We start from the raw sequence: 27,431 nt of genomic DNA on the forward strand, positions 1-27,431 counted from the left end.
TCTCCATTGCATGAAAGTGAAAAGTGAAAGTGAAGTCGCTCAGTCGTGTCTGACTCCTAGCGACCCCATGGACTGCAGCCAACCAGGCTCATCCATCCGTGGGATTTTCCAGGCAAGAGTACTGGAGTGGGGTGCCATTGCCTTCTCCGAGTTTGGCACTAAGGAATGACAATGTTGGTGAACTCAAAGCCAAGGTGTCTAATTAAAAATCTTATAATCATTTACTAGTTCATCCTGTAGATTGTTCAGTTTCAATCAAATCTCTTACTTTGACCTAAGAAAATAGAAAAATAGATTTTCTATGTTTAATGTTTATCTCACAGATTCTTGAGATTGTGTGAACAACATGCTAATTAAAAAAAAAAAAATTGTAACCCAGCATTTAAAGTCCACTACTTTTTGCAGATGTGACTTCGCGTTTTGTACATTCATTCACTAGCCCAGGCACGGTGTTAAATTTAGGAAGAGATATAGTGTACAGTCCTCCTCAAGAGGAGGGATGCAAACATAAGTATCCACGGGAAAGACAATGTGTTAAGTGCGGTTGTAGAAGTAGGCTGGTGGAATTATGGGAATATCTAGGGAAAGTGGTGCTGGGAAGACTTCCTGGAGATGTGATAACTCAGTAGAAGTTTTATTAATGAATGGGAGCTGACCAGATGTTGGAGCAAAGGAAAGGAGAAATGCATTCCAGGGAAAAGAGAAAGCTGGTTGGTAGGAAGAATTACAAGTCACTAAGCACTGCATGAAGGATCTGTAGTGGCTCAGCGGTAAAGAATCTGTCTGTAGTATAGGAGGTACCGGTTCCATCCCTGGTTTGGGAAGATCCTCTGGAGAAGGAAATGGCAACCCATTCCAGTATTCTTATCTGGGAAATTCCATAGACAGAGGAGCCTGGCAGGGTGCAGTCCACGGGGTCACAAAGAGTCGGACAGGACTTGGTGTCTAAACAACAGCAAAACATTTCGTGTAAGAGGTACAAGGTGGGGAGAAGTGAGATTTAGGGTGGAAGAGGATTGTTTACCTGTAGGGTGTGTATGGAGCCATTGACAGAGATAAACTTGGCTGAATTCATCTTCAGGAATGTACAGTTTTATTTATTTATTATTTCACACAGTTTTATTATTTTGCAGAAACCTCTTTTCAGGAAAACATGAATTAGCTGTACGATCACGTCATTTCTCCTTGGCTAAGTACTGAATGCTGTAACCTTCATGTGTATGTAAGTTAAAGAAGGGAAGAAATGTGTTCTGTGATTTATTTTCCTTCCCATTAAGGAACATCATCCCCCATCTTCCTACTTGAGGAGCATCTGGTAAATTGGTGTTGAAATCATTTTTAAATTGATGTAAGTCACTATGCAAGTTTTCTTTCCTGAAAGCTCCATAGAATTAGGCATTTCTTTTGAAATACATGATTTTAACTACTCCAGTTTTCTATATTGCACTTCTCCCCTGACTCTTTTTATTAAAACTGTGTTTATACTGATAATCTAAAAGATATTTTTAAAAATGAGATGACTCCCCCTCTTTTTCTGATTTCCATGTTTTAAATCCTTAATGTTTCCTTATTCTGTGTCCCATAATCTTCCTTGTTGCAAAAGACTTCTCCAGTGGTCTAGTGGTTAAGACTCTGCAGTCCCAGTGCAGAGGTCCTGGTCAGAGAACTAGGTCCCACATGCTGTAACTGAAAATCCCGCAGGCTGCAGCGAAGATTGCAGATCCCATGTGCTGCAACGAAGACCCGGTGCAGCCAAATAAATAAATATTTGAAAATTAAGTAAAATGTCAAAGAATCAAACCAAAAATGTTCAAAAGCCCACCATGAGTTACTTACAATGACACATGACCACATCACCGCTCCAATTTTGCCTGTTTGCATAAGCCGTTTTGTCGTGAGCCCTGTCTTGGAGGAAGACGATGAGGAGTGAACTCAGGTTATCTTTCTTTACTTCCCAAATGTGCACATGGATCCACGGAATTATTTGGTGTTTACAGTAAAAAAAAATTTCATAAGTATTTAAAAAATAAAATATGAAAAGGTGTTTACCCAGATCAATAGAATATTATTTATTATAGGCCTAGTTTTTTTTTATTTCTTTTTTTTTTTAAGTTGGGGGAAGGATATTTGCTTTACAGTGTTGTGTTAGTTTCTGCTGTACAAAAACATAAATCAGCTATGTATGTGCTTGGTCACTCAGCCGTGTCCAACTCTTTGCGACCCCATGGACTGTAGCCCGCCAGGCCCCTCTGACCATGAGATTCTCCAGGCAAGAATACTGGAGTGGGTTGCCATTTCCTCCTCCAGGGGATTTTCCTGACCCAGGGATCGAACCCTCATCTCCTGTGTCGCCTGCATTGACAGGCAGATTCTTTACCTATGAAAAGGGGGAAGAGAATCAGCTATATACTATATAAATATGTGTATATATATATATACACACACACATATACACACATATTCATATATCCTCTCCCTCTTGAGCCTCCTACCTACCCACCTCATCCTACCTCCCTAGGTCATCACAGAGCACCAAGCTGAGCTCCCTGTGCTATACAGCAGGTTCCCACTAGCTCTGTGTTTTACACATGATAGTGTGTAAACATTTATGTGTGTGTGTGTGTGCATGCTCAGTCATGTTTGACTCTTTGGAACTCTGTGGACTGTAGCCGTCCAAGCTTCTCTGTCCATGGGATTTCCCAGGCAAGAATACTGGAGTGGGTTGCCATTTCCTGCTCCAGGGGATCTTCCCGACCCAGGGATGGAGCCTGTGTCTCTTGTATCACAGGCAGATTCTTTATCCATTGAGCCATTGAGGAAGCCTAGTAGTGTATATACATTAGTACTACTCTCTCAATTTGTCCCACCCTTTTCTTCCTCCTCTGTGTCCACAAATTATGGGCCTAATCTTAATTTCATCCTTTGTCCTGTTCATAGGTTAGAAAAAGATCTGACCTCAGAGTTGGAAACCTGGAATTTGGACTAAATTCTACCTCATAATTCTCAATGTCCTTAAATAAGTCATGTGTCTCACTTCCCTGACTCACTCAGTTCTTATGTGTAAGTCAAAAGTACAGGTAGGTGTTGATGAAGAATTTTCTAAGTCTGCCTGTTTAAGACTTGGGGCTTCCCAGGTAGCTCAGTAGTAAAGAATTCACCTGCCCATGCAGGAGACACAGGTTTGAGCCCTAAGTTGGGAAGATCCTCTGGAAAAGGAAATGGCAACCCAGTACAGTATTCTTGCCTGGGAAATCCCATGGACAGAGGAACCTGGCAGGCTACAGTCCTTGGGGTTGCAAAAGGGTTGGATACAACTTAGTGGCTAAATAACAACAACAAGGCATAAGAATCAATAGAAACTTCTATTGATAAATAGATAACTTCTATTGATACTAGATAGTAAGTATCTAAGAGTGAATTCTTGTGATGTGGTAAGTGTATGTTTAACTTCATTAGAAACTTCCAAACTGTTTTTCCACAACTGTCATACCATTTTGTACCCTGCCAGCAATGTATGTGAGTTCCAGTTGCTTCACATCCTCACCAACATTTAGTATTGTCAGTCTTGTGAATTCCTATGAATGTGAAGAAAACAAAAATTTCTTTTTCAACTGTAATAGAAACTCTAAAAATTATACAATACAAATTACTCTATATAATTTAGGGATGTCAGAATTAGCACCTGGGGCTTCCCTGGTGGCTCAGATGGTAAAACGTTTGCCCGCAATGTGGGAGACCTGGGTTTGATTCCTGGGTCAGGAAGATCCCCTGGAGAAGGAAATGGCAATCCACTCCAGCACTCTTGCCTGGAAAATCCCATGGACGGAGGAGACTGATAGGCTACAGTCCACGGGGTCGCAAAGAGTTGGACATGACTGAGCGACTTCACTTCACTTCAGAATTAGCATATTCCTTCATGAATATTGAAAATATTAAGTTTAATTTTCTATTATACCATTTTTAGAATCTCTAATCACTTATATGTATATATGACATCCATTGATGTTTCTATTGGAGATAAATGTGTGTGTGTGCATGTGTGTGCGTGTGTGTGCATATATAAGCATATTTATTCTCATCTCCACTTTTCTTGTTTGTTACAACGTCACGAACGATTTATCTTCTTTCATAATCTACCACATTTCTTAAAAAGCAGGGTCTTATTGCTAGTAGTTGAAAATAGCTACCTAATCAGAAGATGTCATCAGTAAAGTGAGAGAATCTTTCCTAAAAAATGCATCTTTATGTAACAGATTTAGGATATCTTTTAAATCAAGTATGAAGATACTACCAGTTCAGTGACCAATTTTACATGTTAAGGTGTTTTTTTTATAAGGCGTGTATTTATTGGTTTACAGTTAAGTCTGTCATGAAAATATTTTGATCATAACCTCTCCAGTGATTTACTGAGTGGTTGATATGACGTGGACCAACCAGCTAGTCTTCTGAGTGACTGGATTAGAGAACAAAAGGATGATTCTTCTAACGTTCATAGGAGAATGAGGTAGTGAGCCAGTTGACGAAATATGTAATCAAAACTTCTCACCCCAGGATTCAGACAGTGTCTCTTCTCATTTTGTAAAGTTCGCCTGTGGATCTTTACGTATTATTGCCTTTAGAGATGACAGATTTTCACAGAGTGAGAAAGCAGTGAAATACATTTAGCACTGAGTCTTTACTGAGGATGGTTTAATCCTTCTCTGATGCAGAAAGCACTTTATAATTTTATAGCTCCACAGCTTTCATTATTGTGAATGCCAGTTATTATATTGGCTAAGAGCGGAAGTGATGTTGGATCAAGTCTGTGCTAACCGAACCTTGGATTGGGGGACATGGACATGTGTTTACCCATATACATCTCTTTATTTTAAATTATATATAAATTTTTCCATTTTCATTTCTTTAGGTTTCCCTTCAGTTTCCCCCCAACCCCCAGCCCAGCCTTCTCTACCTTTTCTGAATATATACATCACTCTCAGTTTTCTTAACAAAAGTACAATTTCAGGCTTTCTCTATGTGAAAACCATGACAAAGTGATTTTATAGCCAGTTCTGAAAGTGACTAAACTTGACAACAATTGTATTTTATGACAACCTCTCCTTTCATGTCCCCGGCCTACTTTTATATCAGCATTTTTTTTTTTTACCCCAAATGTGAACAATTTCATATCTCTGCATTGGCTGAAAACAAATCCCTTTACCAGGAAGACATTTTAATGGAGAAGAGCATGATTCACTTAAGCCACCGAGCCTTTACACCTTAACTCTATAATATTCAATTTCTCACTCACCAAGAACCAAAGCCATTTTTTTTTTTTTTTTGGTGGTTTGTGTTCCTAGGGGTTGGAAAAGAATTAGTATTATGGAACTAAACCAGATTAAGGGGGAATGTGAATTAGATTTGGTAACAGATGGTGCTGTGGAAATTAAAGGTTCTTTGCGAATGGAAGCGACAGCAGCTTGTTTCTCTTCTCTCTGTCTCTCCGTTCGGTCACTTGATAGACGGGTATAAATCACAACAATCCTGTCTTGACAGCCAATTTCGAGAATTTGATCTGGTTAAAGACATGGCTTTCCTGTTCCACTCCCCGAAACCTGCCTCTATTTTATTTTAACACAGCCCCTTGTCATATTCAGAAAAACGGACTCACCTGCCTCCCTGTAATGAAATTTTTCTTAATTACAGTTTTAGCTCTTCCGTGTTAATTACTTTTCCATTCAGCCTGAATTTTCATCGTATCTCTGAGGAATTTTTCCTTCTCTTTTTTCCCCCCACCATTTTTACTCATCATATGCTTTTGTTGTTTCTAAAGATGCTTTTCACTGTCAGAAGTTCTTGTCAGAGGCACTGTCTGAGAATCCTAATTATCAGAATCATTATTTGAGAAGAGAGATGCTTTCATGGGAAGTAGTAAAGTTATCAGATCAGAAAAATTGTAGAGGTGTCGGAAGCAGTCACCAAAATAGCAGATAGTTGAACAAAATTGCAGGAAAAGGTGAGTGACAAGGCTTTGTTTTTTTTGGTTGATAAGAGCTGCAGAAACGTCTGCTCCATCAACTGAAATAAACCCCACCAAGTAAAAACATGTGCACACAATGTGGCCAAACCAGTTTGCGTCTGTGTTGACCTTATGATGATCTAGGAAATCTGAATTAAAGTGCAGAGAATCTAAATGAGAGACACGAAATTCTGAACATACTGGCTGGACTCTTTACAACCAGACCCTCAGATCTGACCAGCTTTGGAGACAAGAACTAAAGTTGCCTCTGTCCACATGCAAGTTTGAACTCACGACCAATCAAGGAAAAGAAAATAGAAGAAAGGGGGGAAAAATCACTCCTGAAATGAAGAGAAGATTCTTTGAGCGAGCAACTAACAGTTGGTAGAAATGAAGCTTCCTACTGGCAGTCAAATCAAATGTAGTAACAACTCAAGGACTCCCCGCTGCTTGCTGACAGCGTGGTGTCACACACTGGGACAAACATCCACTTAAACACTGATTGCGGGGAATTGCCCTTTCCGCCAACGCTTCCTACCAAAAATGTAATGAGCAAGAAGAGAACCATTTCTAGGGGAAAAAAAACAACCAAGATTCCTGCTCCCCAGATTCCCTCTAATGATCACAGATCTATTTGTCCCTTTGTCACCCACTGGGAAGGATTACTCAGTTGAATGTCATTGCCGCAGTTGCATTGTTATGTGGCAGGTTGTTGGAGTACTTTTTCTTTCTCCTACAGCACACACACACGCACACACACACCCACTGCAAGTTGTTGCAGTACTTTTTCTTTCTCCTACAGCACACACACACACAAACACGCACTGCAAGTTGTTAGAGTACTTTTTCTTTCTCCTACAGCACACACACACACGCACACACACACATGTACTGCAAGTTGTTGGAGTACTTTTTCTTCTACAGCACACACACGCACGCACGCACGCACGCACACACACACCCACTGCAAGTTGTTGGAGTACTTTTTCTTTCTCCTACAGCACACACACCCACCCCCCCCATACACACACCCCCACTGCAAGTTGTTGAAGTACTTTTTCCTTCTCCTACAGCACACACACACACAAACACGCACTACAAGTTGTCAGAGTACTTTTTCTTTCTCCTACAGCACACACACCCACCCCCCCCATACACACACCCCCACTGCAAGTTGTTGAAGTACTTTTTCTTTCTCCTACAGCACACACACACACAAACACGCACTACAAGTTGTCAGAGTACTTTTTCTTTCTCCTACAGCACACACACACATGCACACACACACACACAACCACTGCAAGTTGTTGAAGTACTTTTTCTTTCTCCTACAGCACACACACACATACACACAGTACATGCACACACTCCCCTGATCTTCAACAGTGCAGTGGCAGTCAAGGAAACAGACAGAAGTTTGGGAAGTGCGCTTTCATGCAGTAGCCCTTGCTCTCAGGTCTCATCCAAGTCACAAGCCAGTGTGGGTTTTATTTGAGTAAAATGTATATGTATATATGTATACATTTTAAAGGGCAGGAGTTATTTTAGAAAGCACTTCAGCACATCCTCCCATCTGACAAGTAAGAACGAAGATAGAGGATCAGCATGCCTTCGTGGCCTGCCTTAGGTCACTCAGCCCCAGGTCCCCACCTGGAGGCACACACCTCCTCCCTCCAGCCCTGTAAGAAGGCAGGGTTTCCTGAGAAATGAGAGAAACAGACCGAGTGTGGGAACTCTGGTGTCCTACATTTTTGGATCAGTTTTCCAGAACTGAGAAGATTTTAGAAATTTTTCTCTGCATGTTTGTCTTTGGGTCTTTGACTGACACACCACCACTGAGCCCTTCTGATCTGAATTCCTGGCCCCTCGGTGGCTTCCATTGGCTTCGCTCGATGGTGTCTCACTGCTGCATAATCCCTTTTACAAAATCCATTCTGCTACAGAACAAATCCTTCGTCATTTCTATGGCTTGAATTAAATGTATGTGTGTATCTATGTTATTTTTCCTTGCCTGCAAATAGTGGCTTGGGTCTTTAAGCTTCATCTTCTCTTCAGGCAGCTAGCTCAATGACAAGCTTTTATTTAAAAAAATAATACAGAGGAAGGAGTCTTAGGATTAATAATTAGCTGATTCCCCCTCTCCCAGCCCTCCCCCCACTCTCCTACTTCAGCTGAACAGCACCTGATACCAACAGAACATCATGGTAACCTCTGCTCTCATACATCACCCCAGACCAGCTGCTTTTGCATCCAGATGTTAACTACTGCAGACTAAGCTAGTAAGTTAAAAGTATAAATATAGTTTAACTGCTGTCCAATAGAAAGAGATGTGGTTTACTATCTGCGGTGCTACCGTGACTCTCCCTCTAAGACAGAAATGTTCCTGTAAACGCGAAGCAACGTTTATTTCAACAAGGATTCCTTCTCAGCATCTAGGCTTTCTTGCTACTGTGATTCACCTGGTTTCCGGGGATGTTGCAGAGTTCCACTCCAAAGGAACTGGCCTCTCTATGGAGGCAGCTGGCTTATTGGTCATTGTAATCACTTTTGCAAAACATTTTCTTAATGAGTAAAGGGTGACATCAATACTATGATCTCAGTATCCTTACATCAACTCCGGATAGCATTCTTGTTTCCTGTTCTAGTGTAGCAAAGAGAATAAGAAAGGGAGATTCAGACAGCCTGAGCGCTCTCATTGACCTGGATTTGATTTGTGAACTCCATCAGTGCAGTGTGTGTGTGTAAAGCATCTATATTCGATTGTAATTTGTAAAGATCAGTGCATAGACTTTCTATGAGTTCAGTGTCTGTTTATTTCTCCTCTAGCGAGATGCTGTGAGAAGGTCTTCATTTAGCTGTCAGTACCCCCTACTGCTGTGTCCGCTTTTTCTCTTCAGTGTACTCCTTGACTGCTTGAAAACGGAATTGTCTGAACACAAGCAAACTTTATTGATCCATATTTCTGTTTGAAAGACCAGAGATTTGTAGAAGGAGGAGACGATTTCCTTTCTCTAGAAAGCTTACTGCAGAGGAGGTCTGCTCATGGTGTAGTAAATCTCTAAGACTGAATAAATGTTACATTCAGCATATATCCTAAGCTTCATTTTGATGATTTATCTTAGGTTTTTTTTTTTTTTTTTCTGGTAGTGGTCCCCACCTTTTGCCCAGGGCTGTTTCACTCTAGCCTGGGGATAGCAGTCTGGTCAGCACTTGGGCATTTCCTACATCAAGACATAGGGTACACAATTCTAAAGCCCTCCTGTCCTCTGACTTTGGGTCCCAGGAGAGTAACCCGTATAAAGAAAGAAGTCTTCTTAGAGACTGGAGATAAAAATGCTTGTTTTGCATCTGTTATGCATCTAAGTTTCTGACTAGACATTTCTTGTCTTCTGACATCCATAGGTGACCAGGACTTGGGCAGTGGTGAGGATATAGTTAATTAAGCTGCATTAGGGCAAATATACACACTTGTTAAGACACTTAATTTGCCTCAATAATATTGATTACATGGCAGAAGTTTGTTTAAACTAAGTGGTATTTTCCCCCTACTGTTCAGTCCTTGAAGGCAATCTGTATAATAGCTAATAGCCATCATCAGTTAAATATCATGTTAGTTATAAAGTAATGTCATAAGAATTGATTTGGACTTGGCAGTGGAGGAGAAGTCTTCCTTCAAAGCCGATGTAGGTGATTAGCCAGAGTTTTAAGCAGAATCACGGTTCGTATAAACTGTGTATATTTTATAGACTTAAAGCTGCTCTATATTACATGAGTGCCCATTATATTAAAGAAAAGCTCAGACAGTTAATAATGCAAAACATCATGTATGCAATTACCCTGCATTATTATGCATTTAACAGTTTTTATTGATTTGCCAGTAGCTCACTTACTGTATTTAGAGCTATAAACGAGGGATGCTCACCCCCAGATTGAAATAGGTCCAGGAAAACAAGCTAAGGATGAATTACACTACTAAGCACCTCAGCATCAGATCGAATCCTTAAATACAGAAACTGTCAACAGCCATAATGAGCAACGTACTGTGATACCACAGAACCATTTCTTTTCCCATTAATAAAGTTTATCAACCAGGAAGCATCAGAAATCACCTGGCAGTACAAATGGAAGCAGTTGGGATTTCCTACATCCAAAGTAGTACATGGTGATGGGTCTGGCTGGTATGGCGTAGTAAGATAGGGATGCTGGCATTTCCTGACCCGTACAGTTTAGAACACCCCAAAGTCCCATGGATGGAGGAGCCTGGTAGGCTGCAGTCTGTGGGGTCGCTAAGAGTTGGGCACGACTGAGCGACTTCACTTTCACTTTTCACTTCGCTGCATTGGAGAAGGAAATGGCAACCCACTCCAGTGTTCTTGCCTTGAGAATCCCAGGGACAGGGGAGCCTAGTGGGCTGCCCTCTATGGGGTCGCACAGAGTCAGACACGACTGAAGCAACTTAGCAGCAGCAGCAGCAGTGTTACTACCGCATTTCTCTTTACCGAAAAGGAATATAATCCGTTTCCCTTTGTTTTAGGTACAACCGCAGAAGGAGAGGCACAGGGTTTTATAGGTGTTTCTCTACCTTCAATTGGATGGCCAACCATCCTGGTTTGTCTGGGATGGAGGGAGTCCTAGGATGTGGCATTTCAGTGACTATACCAGGATAGTTGACAGACCTAGTTTCAGAGGAAAATTGGATAAGAAAAGATCACTGAACTCTGCAGTCTTAAAAGCAGAGTTTCAACGAAGTCCTTCCTGGTCATGGTTCAGCCCTAGGTATGAAGTTATATCAGGGCTTCCCTGATGGCTCAGCAGTAAAGAATCCACCTGCAATGCAGGAGATTCAGGAGATGTGGGTCTGATCCCTGGGTCGGGAAGATCCCCTGGAGGAGGAAATGGCAACCCACTCCCATATTCTTGCCTGAGAAATTCCATGGGCAGAGGAGCCTGGCGGGCTGCAGTCCAAGGGGTCTCAAAGAGTTGGACATGACTGAGCGATTGAACACCCACACACACACTCACACACAAAGTTACATTCCTGGGTGTGTTCCTTTCAACAACTCACTAGAAATGAGTTGCAGGTCTCCTTTTTTGTCCTAAATTTTTTTGCTTGGTAAAGCCTTTGATAGAATTGGCAAAGGGTTTGGCTTAGATAGAAGCTCTGATTTGTCATTTGAAGGAGCTAGCCCCTGGTTCTCATACAGCTTAGCTACATCTCCCAGTGACTCAAGCACCAGCTTTGTGAGGAGATGTTTGGTTACTGTTGTTCTTGACAGAGTAAATTGCAAAGAATCTTTTATTTATTTAACCATTGTAAAATTTAATTTCAGTGACCAGCTGAATAGGAGAAAAATAAAATTGCACTGGGGTGAAATCAAAATAGGACAGTTGGAGAGTGACGTGACGTTGCTGTTCTGGAACTTGAAAAGGTTTTTACCTTGGCCATTTCATGCTAGTATTACTTGCACAGAATCTTTTAGACTAAATGCTCAAGTTACTTGTTCAAACAATCAAGAACTGGCCACTACATCCTTGTGATTCTCTTAGGCAGACGTTTCTTGCGTTAGATGGACCTCAGCGTTTATTAAAGAAGACCTAAAATGATATCTGTGTGTGTGTGCGTGCGTACATGCGCACGTTTTAATCTTTCTGAGCGTGTGAATCATGATGTACGGTTCTTTCTTTACAATTAATGATCTCCTTCTGTTGGGTTAACCAGGCAGACCTGGAGATATTTCTTATTAAAAGAAAAAATCCTCTGTCTTCTTTCCCCAACTAAGCCAGTGTACCTTAATGCAATGATGATATGTTAGACCCAGCAGTTGTCAAAGCAGCGTATTACTGTGATGCCATAATGACACCCTGTCTCTGTAAAGTAGTCATGTTTTCTCAAATCACACGTTGCACCGTTGATTTCTGACATGACACTTCATTCCGTTGCTTTCTCTTTCTTCAGCATCATCATTCTCTGACAATAGCAGCTGGTGCCCATTTTGTTACTAAGTGATTCACATTTTGCCACTTTACGAGAGTGCAATTAATTGAAGCAGGGAGGGGAAAAAAAAAGCTCATTGTAAAGTGGCCTGCTTGAAGTTGTAACTCAGACTCTGCCAGGGAGCTGCTGGGGTTACGGGCTTTGAAGCCTGGGCCTCTGGGGTCTGCAGCCTTGGTCTTAGTGGTTTTCTTCTGAAAGCATAAAAGCAAAACCCCAAACCTATAGGCTAATAAAAGCTTCTTATTTTTTGAAAGAAAAATACTGAAATATTCAATCGGGTGATTTCAGCTGGTAGAAAATTGACCAGTTCTTAGAGATTTGTTCCCATTTTGAATAGGTAAGTGATGAGTGATAGGACTTGAGCACCTTGCTTTTCAACCCTGACTCAGTGAGAGAATTAAGGATTTTTTTTGACCACCCCACACAGCAGGTAGGTATTTGGTCCCTGATCAGAGTCAAACCCATGCCCCCTGCATTGGAAGTGGATTCTTTAACCACTGAACCAGCAGGAAAGTCACAGATTCTGTCTTCTTCTCTCTCTCTCTCTTCTTATTTGTAAACTTGCAGGTTTGCTGGCTTCATTGTTAATACATAAAAATTTGGGATATATATTGATAAAATGTTTGGAATCCATAATGATGATGGGTATTTTGGGGCCCTTAAGGATGACAAGGAAGCAAATAAAATAGTTGTCATCTATTTAGCTATCAAGGTGTCTGTCACTGAAATAGGTATGATAAAAGTTAAAAAAAAATCTTGCCTTCGTTTTACAATCAGGAAAGTCAAAGAAGACCTGTACACGTGTATTGCATTAATGCACCATATTTGAGGAGGGAAATAAAATAGCAAAGAACTCGAGTTTGGTATAAAATTCAAAATATGAAAGGCAGCTACTTCTTAAGAACTTCTATTTTGGTGAAAGGGTTAATAATATATAATTATATATAAGCCTAGGGAACATTGGCTTAAGTCCCTTCTGGGAAATCCAGACTGTGCTGGACGCTTATACATTGCCCACAAAGTCACAGCAGTCACTTACTATCACACATTTACCTGGATCTAGGTAGCATCTCTCAAATCAAGCTTGATAATTATAAGATAAGTGAAGTGAAAGTGAAGTCTCTCAGTCGTGCCCGACTCTTTGCGACCCCATGGATAGTGGCCTGCACCAAGCTCCTCTGTCCATGGGATTTTCAAGGCAAGAGTACTGGAGTGGGTTGCCATTTCCTTCTCCAGGGAATCTTCCCAACCCAGGGATCGAACCCAGGTCTCTCACATTGTAGACAGACTCTTTACTGTCTGAGCCACCAGGGAAGAGTAATTATGTATGGGATATTAATTACAGATTATCTGGTTTTCCTCTACAACAGCAACTTTAACTGATCCTTATTTTTTTTTTTACTCACTTTCTCCTTTTACATGCACACCTATACGCACCACTAATTAACTTTCTAAAATTACATGTTTAAATAGTCCAGCAACCAGGAAGCTTTATTTGCTTGATGACTAGTATCTAACACCAAAGAAAAATTTTACTCTTGCTGCCCCTTAGGCAAGGCTGGGCACGAAGTTCCTATGTTATTTACAAAACAGAAAACAGATTCACTGACATAGAGAACTTACAGTTGCCAGGGGGGAAGGATGGTGGGGAGAGATAGTTAGGGAGTTTGGGACAGACAGGTACACTCATATAAAATGGATAACCAGCAAGGACCTAGTACATAATACAGAGAACTGTGCTCAGTGTTGTGTGGCAGTCTGGATGGGAGGGACAGTTGGAAGAGAATAGATACATACATATGTATGTATGGCTGAGACCCTTTGCTGTCCATCCGAAACTATCACAACACTGTTAATTGGCGATACTCCAATATAAAACAAAAAGTTAAGTTCCTATGTAGAAGCATGATCATCAGACTTTATATATAAATATATATATATATATTATATAGTAGAACATATATAGAATATAAGGGCTTTCCTGGTGGCTCAGTGGTAAAGAATCTATCTCCCTGCCAATGCAGGAGACTTGATTTCAATCCCTGTCCTGGGAAGATCCCCTGGAGAAGGAAACGGCAACCTATTCCAGTATTCTTGCCTGGGAAATCCCATGGACAGAGGAGCCTGGTGGGCTACAGCCCATGGGGTCGCAGGAAAGTCAGACACGACTTAACAGCTAACTAACAACAATATCGAATATATGGTAGAACATATCTAGGATTTGCATAGAATACTGAAGACTGTATCTCAGACTGTGTTGAAAATGCTTTCTAAAGCGCTACAATGTCCCTGGCTTCTAGAAGGCTTTTACAGCCTCAAATTTTGTTTCTTATACAGAAACTAAATGTTATTCTTGACATGGTTATTTCTCTCTCCAGTTTATTCTCAGCGTGTACACTCAGAAAAGATTTTGAGAAAGTTACTTCTCTTTTTCCCTCGTGCCTCCCATCACTTCCCTTGAAATAATAAAAGCAACTCTACGTAGGCTTTAAAATAAATATTTCCCACATTTTCCAACACATGTTATTTCTATTCATAATTCTTAACTAAATTTAGATTTTTATTAATCCAATGTGACCTAAAATTTCTGCGTTAACAGCACAATGTGGAATCGGGCTTATTCTCTTTGGCTCCAGATAAAGCCATCATCTTGAAAATGGTTCTTTCTGACAAAAAGGTGTTCTTTTGAAATAAAGTCTTATTCACTACATTCCTCTTAGAGTTAATGTGAATTTTAGTGCCTCTAATTTTAGATTGAAGTGAAGTCTAGAATAAAACCCACCAGCTGACAATTGAATTTATAGATAGTTGTGAATATTTCAGGCTTGAATAATAGAGCTGTAGAATTTCAGAGACAGAGAGGGAGAGAATTAAGAGCCACTGTAGTTTTAGGGTATAATGTAATGGTGTCTAGGAAATGTTCAGTGTAATGAGCTAAGTAGTAATTAGGAGACAACTGTGTTCTTTCAGCTTCGGTTTTGGTGTCACTCCAAACTCTGGGGAGGGTGACTCAACAGGGCAGCCCTGTCGCCAGGGTGGTGGTGGCTCCTTCAGCCACCTTTGCACTCATGGGTAAGCGTGAATGTCGTAGACGCTCTGTGTGTGCCATCTCTACCTTTGCTTGCTTGGCTATTTTTTAAAAAGTCAGCAAACACCTTGAAAGACTCTCTGTTGGCTTGAAGACATTTCTGCACTGGACTTTGGAGACAGCCCTGAGTTCACATCTTTGATTTTTCCACTTCCAAAATGTATGACTTTCAGGAAATTGTATCATGTCTGACGGAGAAGGCAGTGGCACCCCACTCCAGTACTCTTGCCTGGAAAATCCCATCGATGGAGGAGCCTGGTAGGCTGAAGTCCATGGGGTCGCTGAGAGTCGTACACGACTGAGCGACTTCACTTTCACTTTCGTGCTTTGGAGAAGGAAATGGCAACCCACTCCAGTGTTCTTGCCTGGAGAATCCCAGGGACGGGGGAGCCTGATGGGCTGCCGTCTATGGGGTCACACAGAGTCGGACATGACTGAAGTGACTTAGCATAGCATAGCATCATGTCTGAGGGTCTGTGTCCTAAAGAGTCATACCTCCCTCACAAGACCGTCTTGGGGATTAAATGAGGAAATATTTGTAAGGTACTCAGGTCAGTGTCTGGTGCCTAGTAAGCACTTGATAAATGGCAGCTCTATTATTATTTCCACTGGGCAGAAAGTGTTCATGAAGGAAGCGGTTCACGTCTGAGAAGAAACCTGTAAAACCTACAGCACAAATCCAGCTTGTTCACTTTCATTTACAGCTGCGGAGGCCAGACTTGTGTAGGAAGAGAGATTGCACCTGTCCCAAGACTTCCCTGACTGCATGAACTTTGTGAATTTTCTTGCTTCCATCCAGATAATTGCAAAGTTAGGGACTGAGATTTTTCCAGGAAACGGCTGGCCGGAGATACCCAATTTTTCAAAGACCTTATTAACAACATGCATTTGACCCATAAACATTTGGTGACTTTGCAAATAACACTTCCATGAATAGGAGGCTGATTCCTGCCCTTGTTCCTCAATGAAGAGTTTTGCTCTTCACTTAGAAGTCCATGAGAAAAAAGCTCAAAGGAAAGGAAATTGGTATAAAATTGAACAATCAAAGAGTTAGAGAAGAGGACCTGGAGAAAGCGTAAACTGTTAATGATTAAGCAGTTCAAAGCAACTGTCCTCAGGAAAAAAGAAAAAAAAAAGAAGATTAAAAAATGGTGCCTCACGGGCAGATGGCGAAGAGTTAATTGTCATCACTGTGAGAAATTCAGTGCTGGAGAGAGGAAAGGGGAGCAACCGTGTTTTAGTACCCTAATAACTTCTAACTCTAGTCTAAGATCATAATGTATGTGCGAGCAGTCCAGTAATTATAAGGTAATAAGTGAAGTGGTGGGGTAAGTGCTTTAAATTAAAAGGAATTCGCAGGGCTGCTGTAAGTCAGTGCCGACCCGCTTTCTTTCAAACGTTGACTTGAGGAAAAGTGCTTAGCCCAGGGTGCAAGCCGGGAGACAAGGAGAGCGATCTATTAATTACAACACTCATTAACAGTGACGGGGACAAGGCAGCCGAGGTGGGAGGGAGCAGAAGCCTGGTTCAGGCTGGCAAGGGGGATATTTTTCCTTTCGTTCCTTCTCTAGGAAAGGACAACATGAGTGGGTGGGCGAAAGCAAGAAGGTATTTTTGTGGATTTCTCCTTCCTGTTTGTTTTCTTCACATCCTAAGCTTGCTTTCCTTGAGAAAGCAGCACAGAACTTCCAGTGGGAAATCTACTAGGTAGGAGGCACATTCTGGCTCTAGAGGCACTTGAGATCCCCTTCTTGGAACCTTTCAGTGAACATTCCCTGATAGGAAAGAACCGTATTTTTCTTGGTTTGAAAGTAACAGAACAGCGGGGGGGATTTGGGGAGGGGGGTGCCCAGAGGAGAGCATGAAATTTGTGCAGTGATAAACTATCATTAGATTTATAGGGAAAGAGGTAATTGCATCCTTTCGGTTATCCTGTGACATACTCCCCCAAATTCCAGTGAATGACCATTACCCTGTGGGATTCCCATAAATCAGCTTTCCACTGGGAAGCAATTATCTTAGTCTCTTTCTCAGCTGGCACCTTTTCTTCCTCTAGTGGGCTCTCAGAAGGTTCTTAGAGACTTTGCTAAAAGGGGTTTTGCACTGTGGCTAACCGGAAAGAAAATAGGACCAATTACGTCTTTTCATCTAATTACCTCTTCAGAAATTTAATCACTTATGGGTCCGACAAAGTAAGAGGGATGGACCGTTTCTTCTAAATAAGAGAGAGAGTTCGTCAGATTAGATGCTTCATCATATTTCCTTTTAGGAGGTATGATGTTAAAAGAGCAAAGGCAGGGGACAAAGAGAGACCACCACAAGTCTTATTTTTTCAGGACAGAATCTGATACATCCTTACTTTCCTGAGTATAGAGTATCAGATTTATGGATTCACAGGTAGACTGAAAGCTCAAATGGCTTTTAGTGATTCTTGTTGTTGACGGTGGTAGATCACACACGCAAACACATACACTCGTAAACACATGTACATATTTATTAATCGATGCCGGTAATCATTTCCCTGTTTTGTGGGCTCGAGGAAGTAATCCTTAAATATTGGTGAGAATTTTATCCTTGAAATCTTTCTCTATCGCTAAATGTCTAGGAAATAGAGCAATTTAAATAAAGAGGCAAAGTGAGTGAGGATATATTCCCTATGTGTCTTAGATCAATAAAAGACACGGTTATGCTTATGGAGCATGCTGACAAACAGTAATTACAGAGCTGAGGAATCATCTGTTTGGTCTTGACAATAAAAGTTGGGTTCTGCTCGTAATACAATGATTGCAACATCCGAAAATGGAAGAGAAAAGTAGAGTGAGGATAAATGTAATTTTAGAAATGATACAGACCTTACCAATTACTCTTCTTCCGTGGATAAATTTAGAATCTAGAGAGTTGATTTAGATATTGACTTCTCCAAGAGAAAGGTATTAAAATGAAAGGAAATGGATCCCTTAGAGCTTTTGTTTATGGTCTGTCTGGGCACTTTGATGTAACCCTGTCACGCCCTTATGCTGATTACCTTGTTGTAGAACAAGAGATATTGACTAGCGAATGATGTGTAGGCCCCAGCTCTTAGGCTGCACTCTCAAGGAGCCAAGTCTTTAACATATGAATTCTTGTCTTTTTTTTTTTTTTTTTCCTTCCTTCAACCTTCCCTTCCATTTCCTCTTGTTTTTTCACCTCCTCTTTGTCTCTACCTGTTTTGGTCTTTGTGTTTGACACTCTATCCTTCTCTTTCTCCTTCTGTTTGTATCTCCCTCCACCTCAGGCTTCTCTGCAGAATGTCAAACAAAGATCGACACATTGATTCCAGCTGTTCGTCCTTCATCAAGACGGAACCCTCCAGCCCGGCCTCCCTGACGGACAGCGTCAACCACCACAGCCCAGGTGGCTCTTCGGACGCCAGCGGGAGCTACAGTTCAACCATGAATGGCCATCAGAACGGACTTGACTCGCCGCCTCTCTACCCTTCTGCTCCTATCCTAGGAGGTAGTGGGCCTGTCCGGAAACTGTATGACGACTGCTCCAGCACCATTGTTGAAGATCCCCAGACCAAGTGTGAATACATGCTCAACTCGATGCCCAAGAGACTGTGTTTAGTGTGTGGCGACATCGCGTCTGGGTACCACTATGGGGTGGCATCCTGTGAAGCCTGCAAGGCGTTCTTCAAGAGGACGATTCAAGGTGAGCGAGGGTCTCGATACCCACCTGGCGATACCCACTCTTCCCACTCATATGATGGTTGGTTAGTTGGTTTTCTGGGTTCTTGTCCTAGTTAATCTAGTTTTACCATCTTAATTCTATCTTGCTTACAAAATAGAAATAGATTAAAATTGATAGTGGAGGATTTGTAGAATAGACTCCGCCCCTCCATTTGCTCCCTATCAATTCCACCTTTACTGTCAAGCTCCAGGGGTGGAATGATAATAAGCTTTGGGTGGAGTTTAAAAGAACACAGCTATTATTAGAGCAGGGGGGTATCTAGATAGCAACTGAACTGATGTGTACAGGATGGTGGTGGTGGTAGTTCAGTTGCAGAGTTGTGTCCAGTGCTGGCAACCCCATCTATCCATGGGATTTCCCAGGCAGGAATACTGGAGTGAATTGCCGTTTCCTTCTCCAGAGGTTCTTTCTGACCCAGGGATCGAACCCAGGTCATAGGCATTGCAGGCTGTCTCCTGCCTTGGAGGCGAATTCTTCACTGCTGAGCCACCAGGGAAGCCCTATCTATGCCCTGGATAAATTGTGTTTTTACCTCTTCTGTTCTTCTTAGAGCTAAAATAATAAATATTTCAGACCAGTGATTTTCAAACTAGAGTATGCATCACACTCACCTGGAGGTCTTCTGAAAATGCAGATCACCCACTCCCAGAGCTTCTGATTCATTAGCTCTGTCTTGAGTAGGAATGTGAGAATTTATATTTCTAACAGATTTTTAGATGATGCTGCTATTGTTGGTCCAGGGACTACACTCTGAGAATCACCTCTGGAGACAAATTTAATTTTCTATGGCCTACCTTCTTTTCCTGTGCATAGACACACTTTCCCTACCTTTTTAATGAGTTTATATAAAAAACTTACCAAACTATACTGAATTATTAAATATGTGTCCAACATGTATGACATATCAAAACTGTATAGGTCTCCAGATTTACAAATAGCAGTATTATTTCCCACACAAAAATGTAGAAACTATGGTTGAAATTTGTATGTGACCTTTAGGAATCCACAAAGACAAAACTCAACTCCTTTTCAAAGCTATGGATATATATCCTTACAGAAAACTACATTTCACCTTTCTATATGCTTTGTGATACACTTTCAAGAAAACAGAGGAAGGAAAGAATCTTTGTTTCTTGAGTGCCTCTAGCATACCAGTGATTCTGTTCTGCTCAGTGATTTACAAGATGTATCTTCTGGGGATTCCCTGGTGGTCCAATGGTTAAGGCCTCCGTGCTTTCACTGCTAAGGGCCCAGGTTAATCCCTGGTGGGGAAACCAAGAGCCCACAAGCCTTGTGCCAAATCCAAAATGTTATCTGTCTTCCCAGGTATCAGTGGTTCTTAACCTTGTGGGCTCACTGGACTTACCCGGAGATGTAAAAAAATGTTGATATCTGGGCTCATACCCCCAAATTCGGAATTAATTGGCTTTGGGTGCAGCCAGGGCAAGTGGGGGGTTTTGAAAGCTTCCTAGTTAATGCTTCAGGTAAAACTGAGGTTAAGAACCACTGCCCTGTACTGTGCTGTGTTCTGTAACAGTGCTTCTCAAAGTGTGAGCTCTGATTCAGGAGTATCAGCAGCATCATTGGGGAATTTGTTAGAAAGGCAGATTATTCCCATCCTGCATCCCAGATTACCTCCATCAGCATCCCTGGGGGTGGACCCAGCAATACGTGCTTTGCCAAGCCCTCCAGGTGATTCTGATGCTCAGAGTTTGGGAACCACAGCTCTGTTACCGTGTTGCTGCTGATTTAACGCTGGCAACTCTCCTTTGTCATCTACTGGTCCCTTGTTGGACATAACTGGAATCAGTTTAATAAATGTGTGACATGCTTCCTGGTTTTAAAGCACAAAAGAGATGATGTTTGTTAAACTCTAATCCTTCTAAATGTTCCAACAAAAGGTGATTCTGAAACCCTTTATGGGCACAGAGTTATCTTCTACCCTTTCTTTTAAGAGCATGTGTGAGGGCAAATCTCACCCAGATGCAATGAAGACTATAGGGAGGTTCCATCTCCCACTTGCTTTTGTGTTGTCCATTACATGATTGTTTCCTTGATGTATGGCTGATGAACACACAGTTAAAGAGTTAAAGTGCACAGTTGTTCAAGAAATTATAACATATAATAGAATGAATCTTTCAGCCTCATCTTTTCATAGCCTCTCATAGATTTAACTGAAGAACACAAGCCAAGTTAGTGTGAGTACATATGAATTACCTAAATATTTTCCTAGCTGTATCTTCATATTTAATGGATCGTCATTGCCATATTTTATTAGCATTTTCTTACAAAAATCCTTCATCCACTGGATCTTTATTTCCTTTATTCTCATCTGTAAACTGAAGGCATTAAGACCTACCTCAAGGAATGCTTCTGGATAAAATGAAATACAAAATCAAATGTAAAGTAAGTAAGTAAAAAGAATGATGGTCTGTATGCAAAGCTTCCTCTCACTTTGGGGCATTTGAACATATTTCTTCAGCTTTCTTGCTGTTGTTGCTTAGTTGGTAAGTACTGTCTGACTCTTTTGCGACCCTATGGACTATAGCTCGCCAGGCTCTTCTGTCTGTGGGATTTCCCAGGGAAGAAGACTGGTGTGGGTTGCGATTTCCCTCTCCAGGGGATTTTCCTGACCCAGGGAGCGAACCTGCATCTCCTACATTGGCAGGCGAGTTCTTTACCACTGAGCCACCATGGAGGCCCTTCAGCCTGCTTGTGTGCTGTGCTCAGACGCTCAGTCGTGTCTGACTCTTTGCAACGCTATGGACTGTAGCCTGACTGGCTCCTCTGTCCATGGAGTTCTCCTGGCAAGAATACTGGAGTTGGGTGCCATTTCCTCCTGCGGGAGATCTTCCTGACTCACTCCTCTTTTATGTCTCCTGTATTGGCAGGTGGATTGTTCACCGCTAGTGCCATCTCAGCCTACTTACTAGATTGCAAAACTTGAGAAGGAAGACACTTCAAATTTGGAGGTTCTTGGAAGCATTGCCCCACGATATTAGAATATGGATGCTACGGAGCATCCCAAATTTAAACTGTTAGTAATTTGATTTTGTTAACTCCGTTTACACAACTCGGGGTCTAACTATTGATCCAAGGTCAACAGATATTGACTTAAAATCTACTGTGGGCCTGGCAGTGTATTGGTTTGAGTTTCAGCTTAGCCATGTTTTCTGAAAGCTTGGTTCCCAGAGGTTTGTGGATTGAGGTAAATTCCTCCTATAAATGTCTCCAACCTTGAGGGAATACCAGAGATTTTGGTTGGGAGGCAGGATTAAACAACTTGGTCCTCAGTATGTATTTCCAGTATGTTGTCCTAAAGATAGGACCACTTTGTGCAAACATTTCCTGATAGTTGTTTCAAAAAAAGAAAGAAATTCTATTGCTGAGCTGTTAATAGCCATGCAGTAGTTACTTACCAGAGATCCCTGGAATAGAGCAATTGGAATTCTGTTGCTGCTGCTCCCTTAGATGCTGAAATGCTACCAAAAGCTTCCCAGGGATCCCTGGAATAGAGCAATTGGAATTCTGTTGCTGCTGCTCCCTTAGATGCTGAAATGCTACCAAAAGCTTCCCAGGGCGAAGCACAGGGTGGTTCTTGGCATTGATGTGTTAGTGCTCAGTTCTACTCCATATTGGAAAGAGCAACTTCCAAGGATTTTGAGCAGGAGGCAGACATGTCACTGTCCAGATTAGACTCTGGACTTGCCCACCTGGCTGTGCTTGTAGCTGGCAGCTGGGAGGCACTCCAGCTACCCAGCTACCCTGCTAGCTACATCAGCGGGCGTCATGCCGTGGTGCTTACTTAGCCCCAAAAAGGCAGTGAGGCAAATAAAGGGATTAGATTGTGAAAGTGTAATGTAATAATTAGGGTGGTAATTGTAAGGGAGATTGGAACAGCCCCTCCTTTCTGCAGCCAACGAGTGATAGCGATGCAACTGGGAAGATGTTGAAAGTGGCCCGGATCTGTTGCAACATCACAGATGCTCATTCTGATGTGGAAAGGACTGTAACATCCATTCTCATGTCTTCAGGCAGCACTAGAGCCAAACTATCCTTGATGGATAGTAGTCTCTGCCTTTCCCTCCCTTGAAGCTCTCCTGGAGAATCAGAAAAGATTACGCAACTTTCCTTAAGAACAAGTCTTTCTGCAATCTCACAACCCATATGGGCAAGGCATTATGTAAGTGTGGCTTCCTGGTTCAGCACGCTCTTGTTGATTTGACTAAGGGACATATGTATTCAAAGCCATAGTCACGGGGAATATTGCCACTTTAGAATTTTTATTTCTTGTTATAATAATTTAAGATTGGCTATCCAATATGTAACACATTTTAACAGTTGAGCAACATGCTTAAATTTAGAGCCAAAAGAACAAATATCTGGAGCACATGTTAAGAAAAGTAATGAGACTTGTTCTTGTCAAAGCTGAATGTGGTTATTCTGGTTGTGAGAGGCAATTAATCATAGATTTCAGTGAAAGTCAAACAGAAAGGCATATTTTCCACCAGAAAGGCATATTTTATTTATTGGCTGGTCAAATTATCATTGGAAAACTATTGAATTAGGTCAGCACTTAGGTAAAAGTCAACAGTTCTGGAAGGTTTTAGTTGGTTTTATCTTTTTTCTTTTCTGCTGAATAAAAAACTTTTTAGAGGCTTTTGACAGTTCTTTTATCACACAGCATTACAATGGCAGCAGTGATTTCATTGCCATTTTCTAAGCTTATTCATTTTTGTGTGTAATAATCATTTTTCTGATTATTTTCTAATTCTACCTTTGGCCTCGATGCATAAATGAGTGAAAATTTTTGTGTATGTGTGGGATTTTGTATTTTTTTGGTATCATTAAGAGTTTTCCCTGGACTCTTGTTAAGGCGATAAGAGAAGGAAAATATCTTTATATCCCCAAAACTCAATATATATTTCATTATTTAATTTATAAAACACTAACCCCCAAAAGTTCTTATTTCTATATAAAAATATGTATTATATTACATATGTTATATATTATGTTTACTAAATATATGATTAATATAACCATTTTCAACCATTTATTCTTATGCTAGAAATATGATATCCACCCTTTTAAAAAGAAACTTTATATTTAAAAAGTAGGGGATAATTTTTTTTAAAAGATATTCATTTTCAAATGGGTTTTGAATTCATGTAAAACCAGGTTCAAGTCTTAGCTGCTTATGTGCTGAGAGGCCACAACTTCTCCGTGCCTCCCTTTCACAGGTGAAAGTGAAGTCGCTCAGTCGTGTCCGACTCTTTGCGACCCCATAGACTGTAGCCTACCAGGTTCCTCCGTCCATGGGATTTTCCAGGCAAGAGTACTGGAGTGGGTTTCCGTTTCCTTCTCCAGAGGATCTTCCTGATCCAGGGATCGAACCCAGGTCTCCCGCATTGTAGGCAGACTCTTTACCGTCTGAGCCACAGAAGGTAAGGGTTAAATGAGAGACTGTCAAAGTGCCTGACCCACAGTAAGTGCTCAGTAAATGATTGACTTTGGTTGATATGGACAGTGTGACTAGGATACCAAAGCACTGGGCGGGCAAATACTCTAGGCAAAGAGGGGTCTGTGACGGTAAACTAGAAGGACCTGCGGCCTTCTCAGCTCACAGCTCCCCACCCTTTTGTTCTGATGGGAAGTGAAGTCGCTCAGTCGTGTCCGACTCTGCGACCCCATGGACTGTAACCTACCAGGTTCCTCTGTCCATGGGATTTTCCAGGCAATAGTACTGGAGTGGATTGCCATTTCCTTCTCCAGGGGATCTTCCCAAACCAGGGATTGAACCCAGGTCTCCCACATTGTAGACAGACACTTTACCGTCTGAGCCACGTTCTGATAATAAACCCTCAAAATTTTCCTGTAACCATTCCTCACAATAGCACTGTTTTAGACTAGGAGGCATTTCGGTGGGCTGATTGGGAAATTTGATTGGTTTTATATAGTTTTATGGTGATCAATTTTTTTTCCCCCTATGGATGGAAAACTAGGTAAATCAGAAAGGGAGCCTGAGTCTTGTAACTTAAAATATCCCAGTTAAGCTTTAAATGTGAAATTTAGTAAATAAAAAGAACAGAATATCTTTGCTGCGTGAGATATAGGAGTGACCGTCGTGAGAACGAAGTCCACTGCAGATATCTGTGGGCTCTGAGATGGGAGTATAGTGGGCACCCATATACTGTGTAAATATTTAAATGTTTATAAATCAAGATAATAAACTGGTAAGGGGGTTCCTTTGTGGCTCAGTAAAGAATCCGCCTGCAGTGCAGGAGACCACCTGCATCCCTGAGTCAGGAAGATCCCCTGGAGAAGGAAATGGCAACCCACTCCAGTATTCTTGCCTGGAAATCCCATGGACAGAGGATCCTGGGGGGCTACAGTCCACAGGATCACAAGAGTTAGACATGGGACTGAAGCAACTAAGCCACCACCACCAAGTCAAATATGTTCTGTTCTCCGAGCAAATATGCCTTCATAATGGCCTGAGAGGCCAGCTTGGCATTTTTAATTCTTAGATTCAGGTGTTTTGTATCAGGAAGAAGCGGTAGAAGGAGAGCCCATTTCTCTCCCTTCACCCGTGCCTCGCATCCTGTCTGGTATATCAGCATACCTCTGCCCCCATGTCCAAGGCCCACCCACCTCTTCCTAACAGCTGCACCTTGATCATGCATGGGCTGTGTAATGTGCACACAAGGAGTGAGGTCCAGGCCAAGCCACCTTCCAGAGGAGGGACCCAGGGGAGAGATTAATGCAGGCCCTGGAATGGACCTTGTGGAGGTTTATCCCAGGAATGAGGGAGTCCCAATCCCATGGACGGAGGAGCCTGGTAGGCTGCGGCCCATGGGGTCTCGAAGAGTTGGACATGACTGAGCGACTTCACTTTCACTTTTCACTTTCATGCATTGGAGAAGGAAATGGCAACCCACTCCAGTGTTCTTGCCTGGAGAATCCCAGGGACGGGGGAGTCTGGTGGGCTGCTGTCTATGGGGTCGCACAGAGTGGGACACAACTGAAGCGACTTAGCAGCAGCAGCAGCAGGTATACAAGTATACAAGGGGTGGATCTGGGAGGGGTTATCTTCTTTGGCTGTGGAAGGGCTCCCACCTTGATGCTTTCTAAAGCCTGGGGCCTTCAGGTGGGGGCCCTTCTAGTCTGAGTCTAAAGGTGACACTGATAAGAGCCTTAAATCCCACCTTAAACACAGGGCTTTAAAGAGGAGGAATTTGCCTGCAAGGCATCTGCTGAAGGTGTCTGGGCACAGCCTTTGCAAATGCTATTCTTTTCCATCCTGAATTGCTGACTCCTTCCTGAAGCTGGCTGCCTAGTTCTAGAGGCTCTTTCCTGGAGGTAGCATTTTCTTTGCCTTCCTGTGCTATTTTAGTCTTAGAATAGAATATTTGCAGCACTGGAGGAAATAACTTACAAATTGAGTGTCTGTATATCATATGAACCTTCCCGTGGAAAATAATCAGGTACTATCTGTTTAACTCAAACAGCATTTAGAGAAAAGAATTTCCTCTGTTTGTAAATGGCAGCTTTAAAACTAGTATGTTTTAAAATTAAAATCCAAAATAATATAGAAATATCTAAACCATCGTGATGAACCTGTGATCATTAGTTTGTTTGCACTGTTAAATATGGAGGTAATATTTTCAGAAGAAATATTTTCTAAACCGCAATTTGCTCTAACTCAGAGCTTGTTCTTGTTATGTTTAATTGCCTTTTTCCACTTTTCCTTGCCTTTGATGCCAGTGTTGTCTGATTTTTTTGACATGCATGAATGTGGCCAGGTTATCAATGAGAAGAATGAGAAGTAATCTTTCTCCTGTTATTTTAATTGTTAGGTTCAGTGTTTTTAATAGGAAAACTCAGTATCAAAGACTTTATCCATGGGTAGAGAATGTTACGTGAATAGATGTTTCAGGAAACAGCACAATTTATAGTTTACTCTGTCTCAGTTTTGACTTAGTGCGCCCACTTCTCAGGGTAAGTGAGTGGTGATTCTTTTTTCATGGATTGTTCTGACTTTTAGGAATTGGCCTAAATTGTCATCACTTCTGAGGTTGTTGAAGAGCTAAGGGCAACAAAATTCTTCTATAAGGAACCAGATAATAAAACAGATAGTAAATATCTTAGGTCGTGTATACTTGCCCTGTCACTTACTCAGGTTTTGCTTTGTTTTACTTTTTAAGCTGTTTAAGAACATAAAAACCAATCTGGGCTTGAAGTGAAGTAAGTGAAGTGAAGTCACTCAGTCGTGTCCGACTCTTTGCGACCCCATGGACTGTAGCCTACCAGGCTCCATCCATGAGATTTTCCAGGCAAGAATACTGGAGTGGGTTGCCATTTCCTTCTCCAGAGGATCTTCCCGACCCAGGGATCGAACCTGGGTCTCCCGCACTGCAGGCAGACGCTGAGTCATACAAAAACAGACCTAGGGCTAGATTTGAAAGCTGGCCATAGTGTAGGTAAACACCCTCATTTCATCTTCCTTGTGGGCGATATTGATTACCAAAGTTTTCATTTCAGAGGACTTTTGCTTGCATGTTATTTATTTAAATTGAAATCAAGTTCTCTACCATGATCTTTTTAGTCTTTTATTTTAGTTT

At 41.6% G+C, this 27,431-nt stretch overlaps 1 protein-coding gene across 17 annotated transcripts in view; it reads left to right on the top strand.

Moving 5' to 3' along the window:
* Nucleotides 1-27,431, top strand: part of ESRRG (estrogen related receptor gamma) — a 695,415-nt gene that overhangs the window by 479,018 nt on the left and 188,966 nt on the right. For all 17 annotated transcript variants that reach the window (XM_086345306.1, XM_086345308.1, XM_086345300.1 and 14 more), the window contains one exon: nucleotides 18,356-18,771. In XM_086345306.1, coding sequence (XP_086201432.1) covers nucleotides 18,369-18,771 — 403 coding nt within the window. In that variant the 5' untranslated portion in view covers nucleotides 18,356-18,368. The remainder of the gene's footprint in view (nucleotides 1-18,355; nucleotides 18,772-27,431) is intronic.

This window comes from Bos grunniens, chromosome 16 (assembly GCF_055505025.1).
Source record: "Bos grunniens cultivar Pamir isolate PY7600 chromosome 16, Bosgru_T2T1.0, whole genome shotgun sequence".
Classification (NCBI taxonomy): Eukaryota; Metazoa; Chordata; class Mammalia; order Artiodactyla; family Bovidae; genus Bos; species Bos grunniens.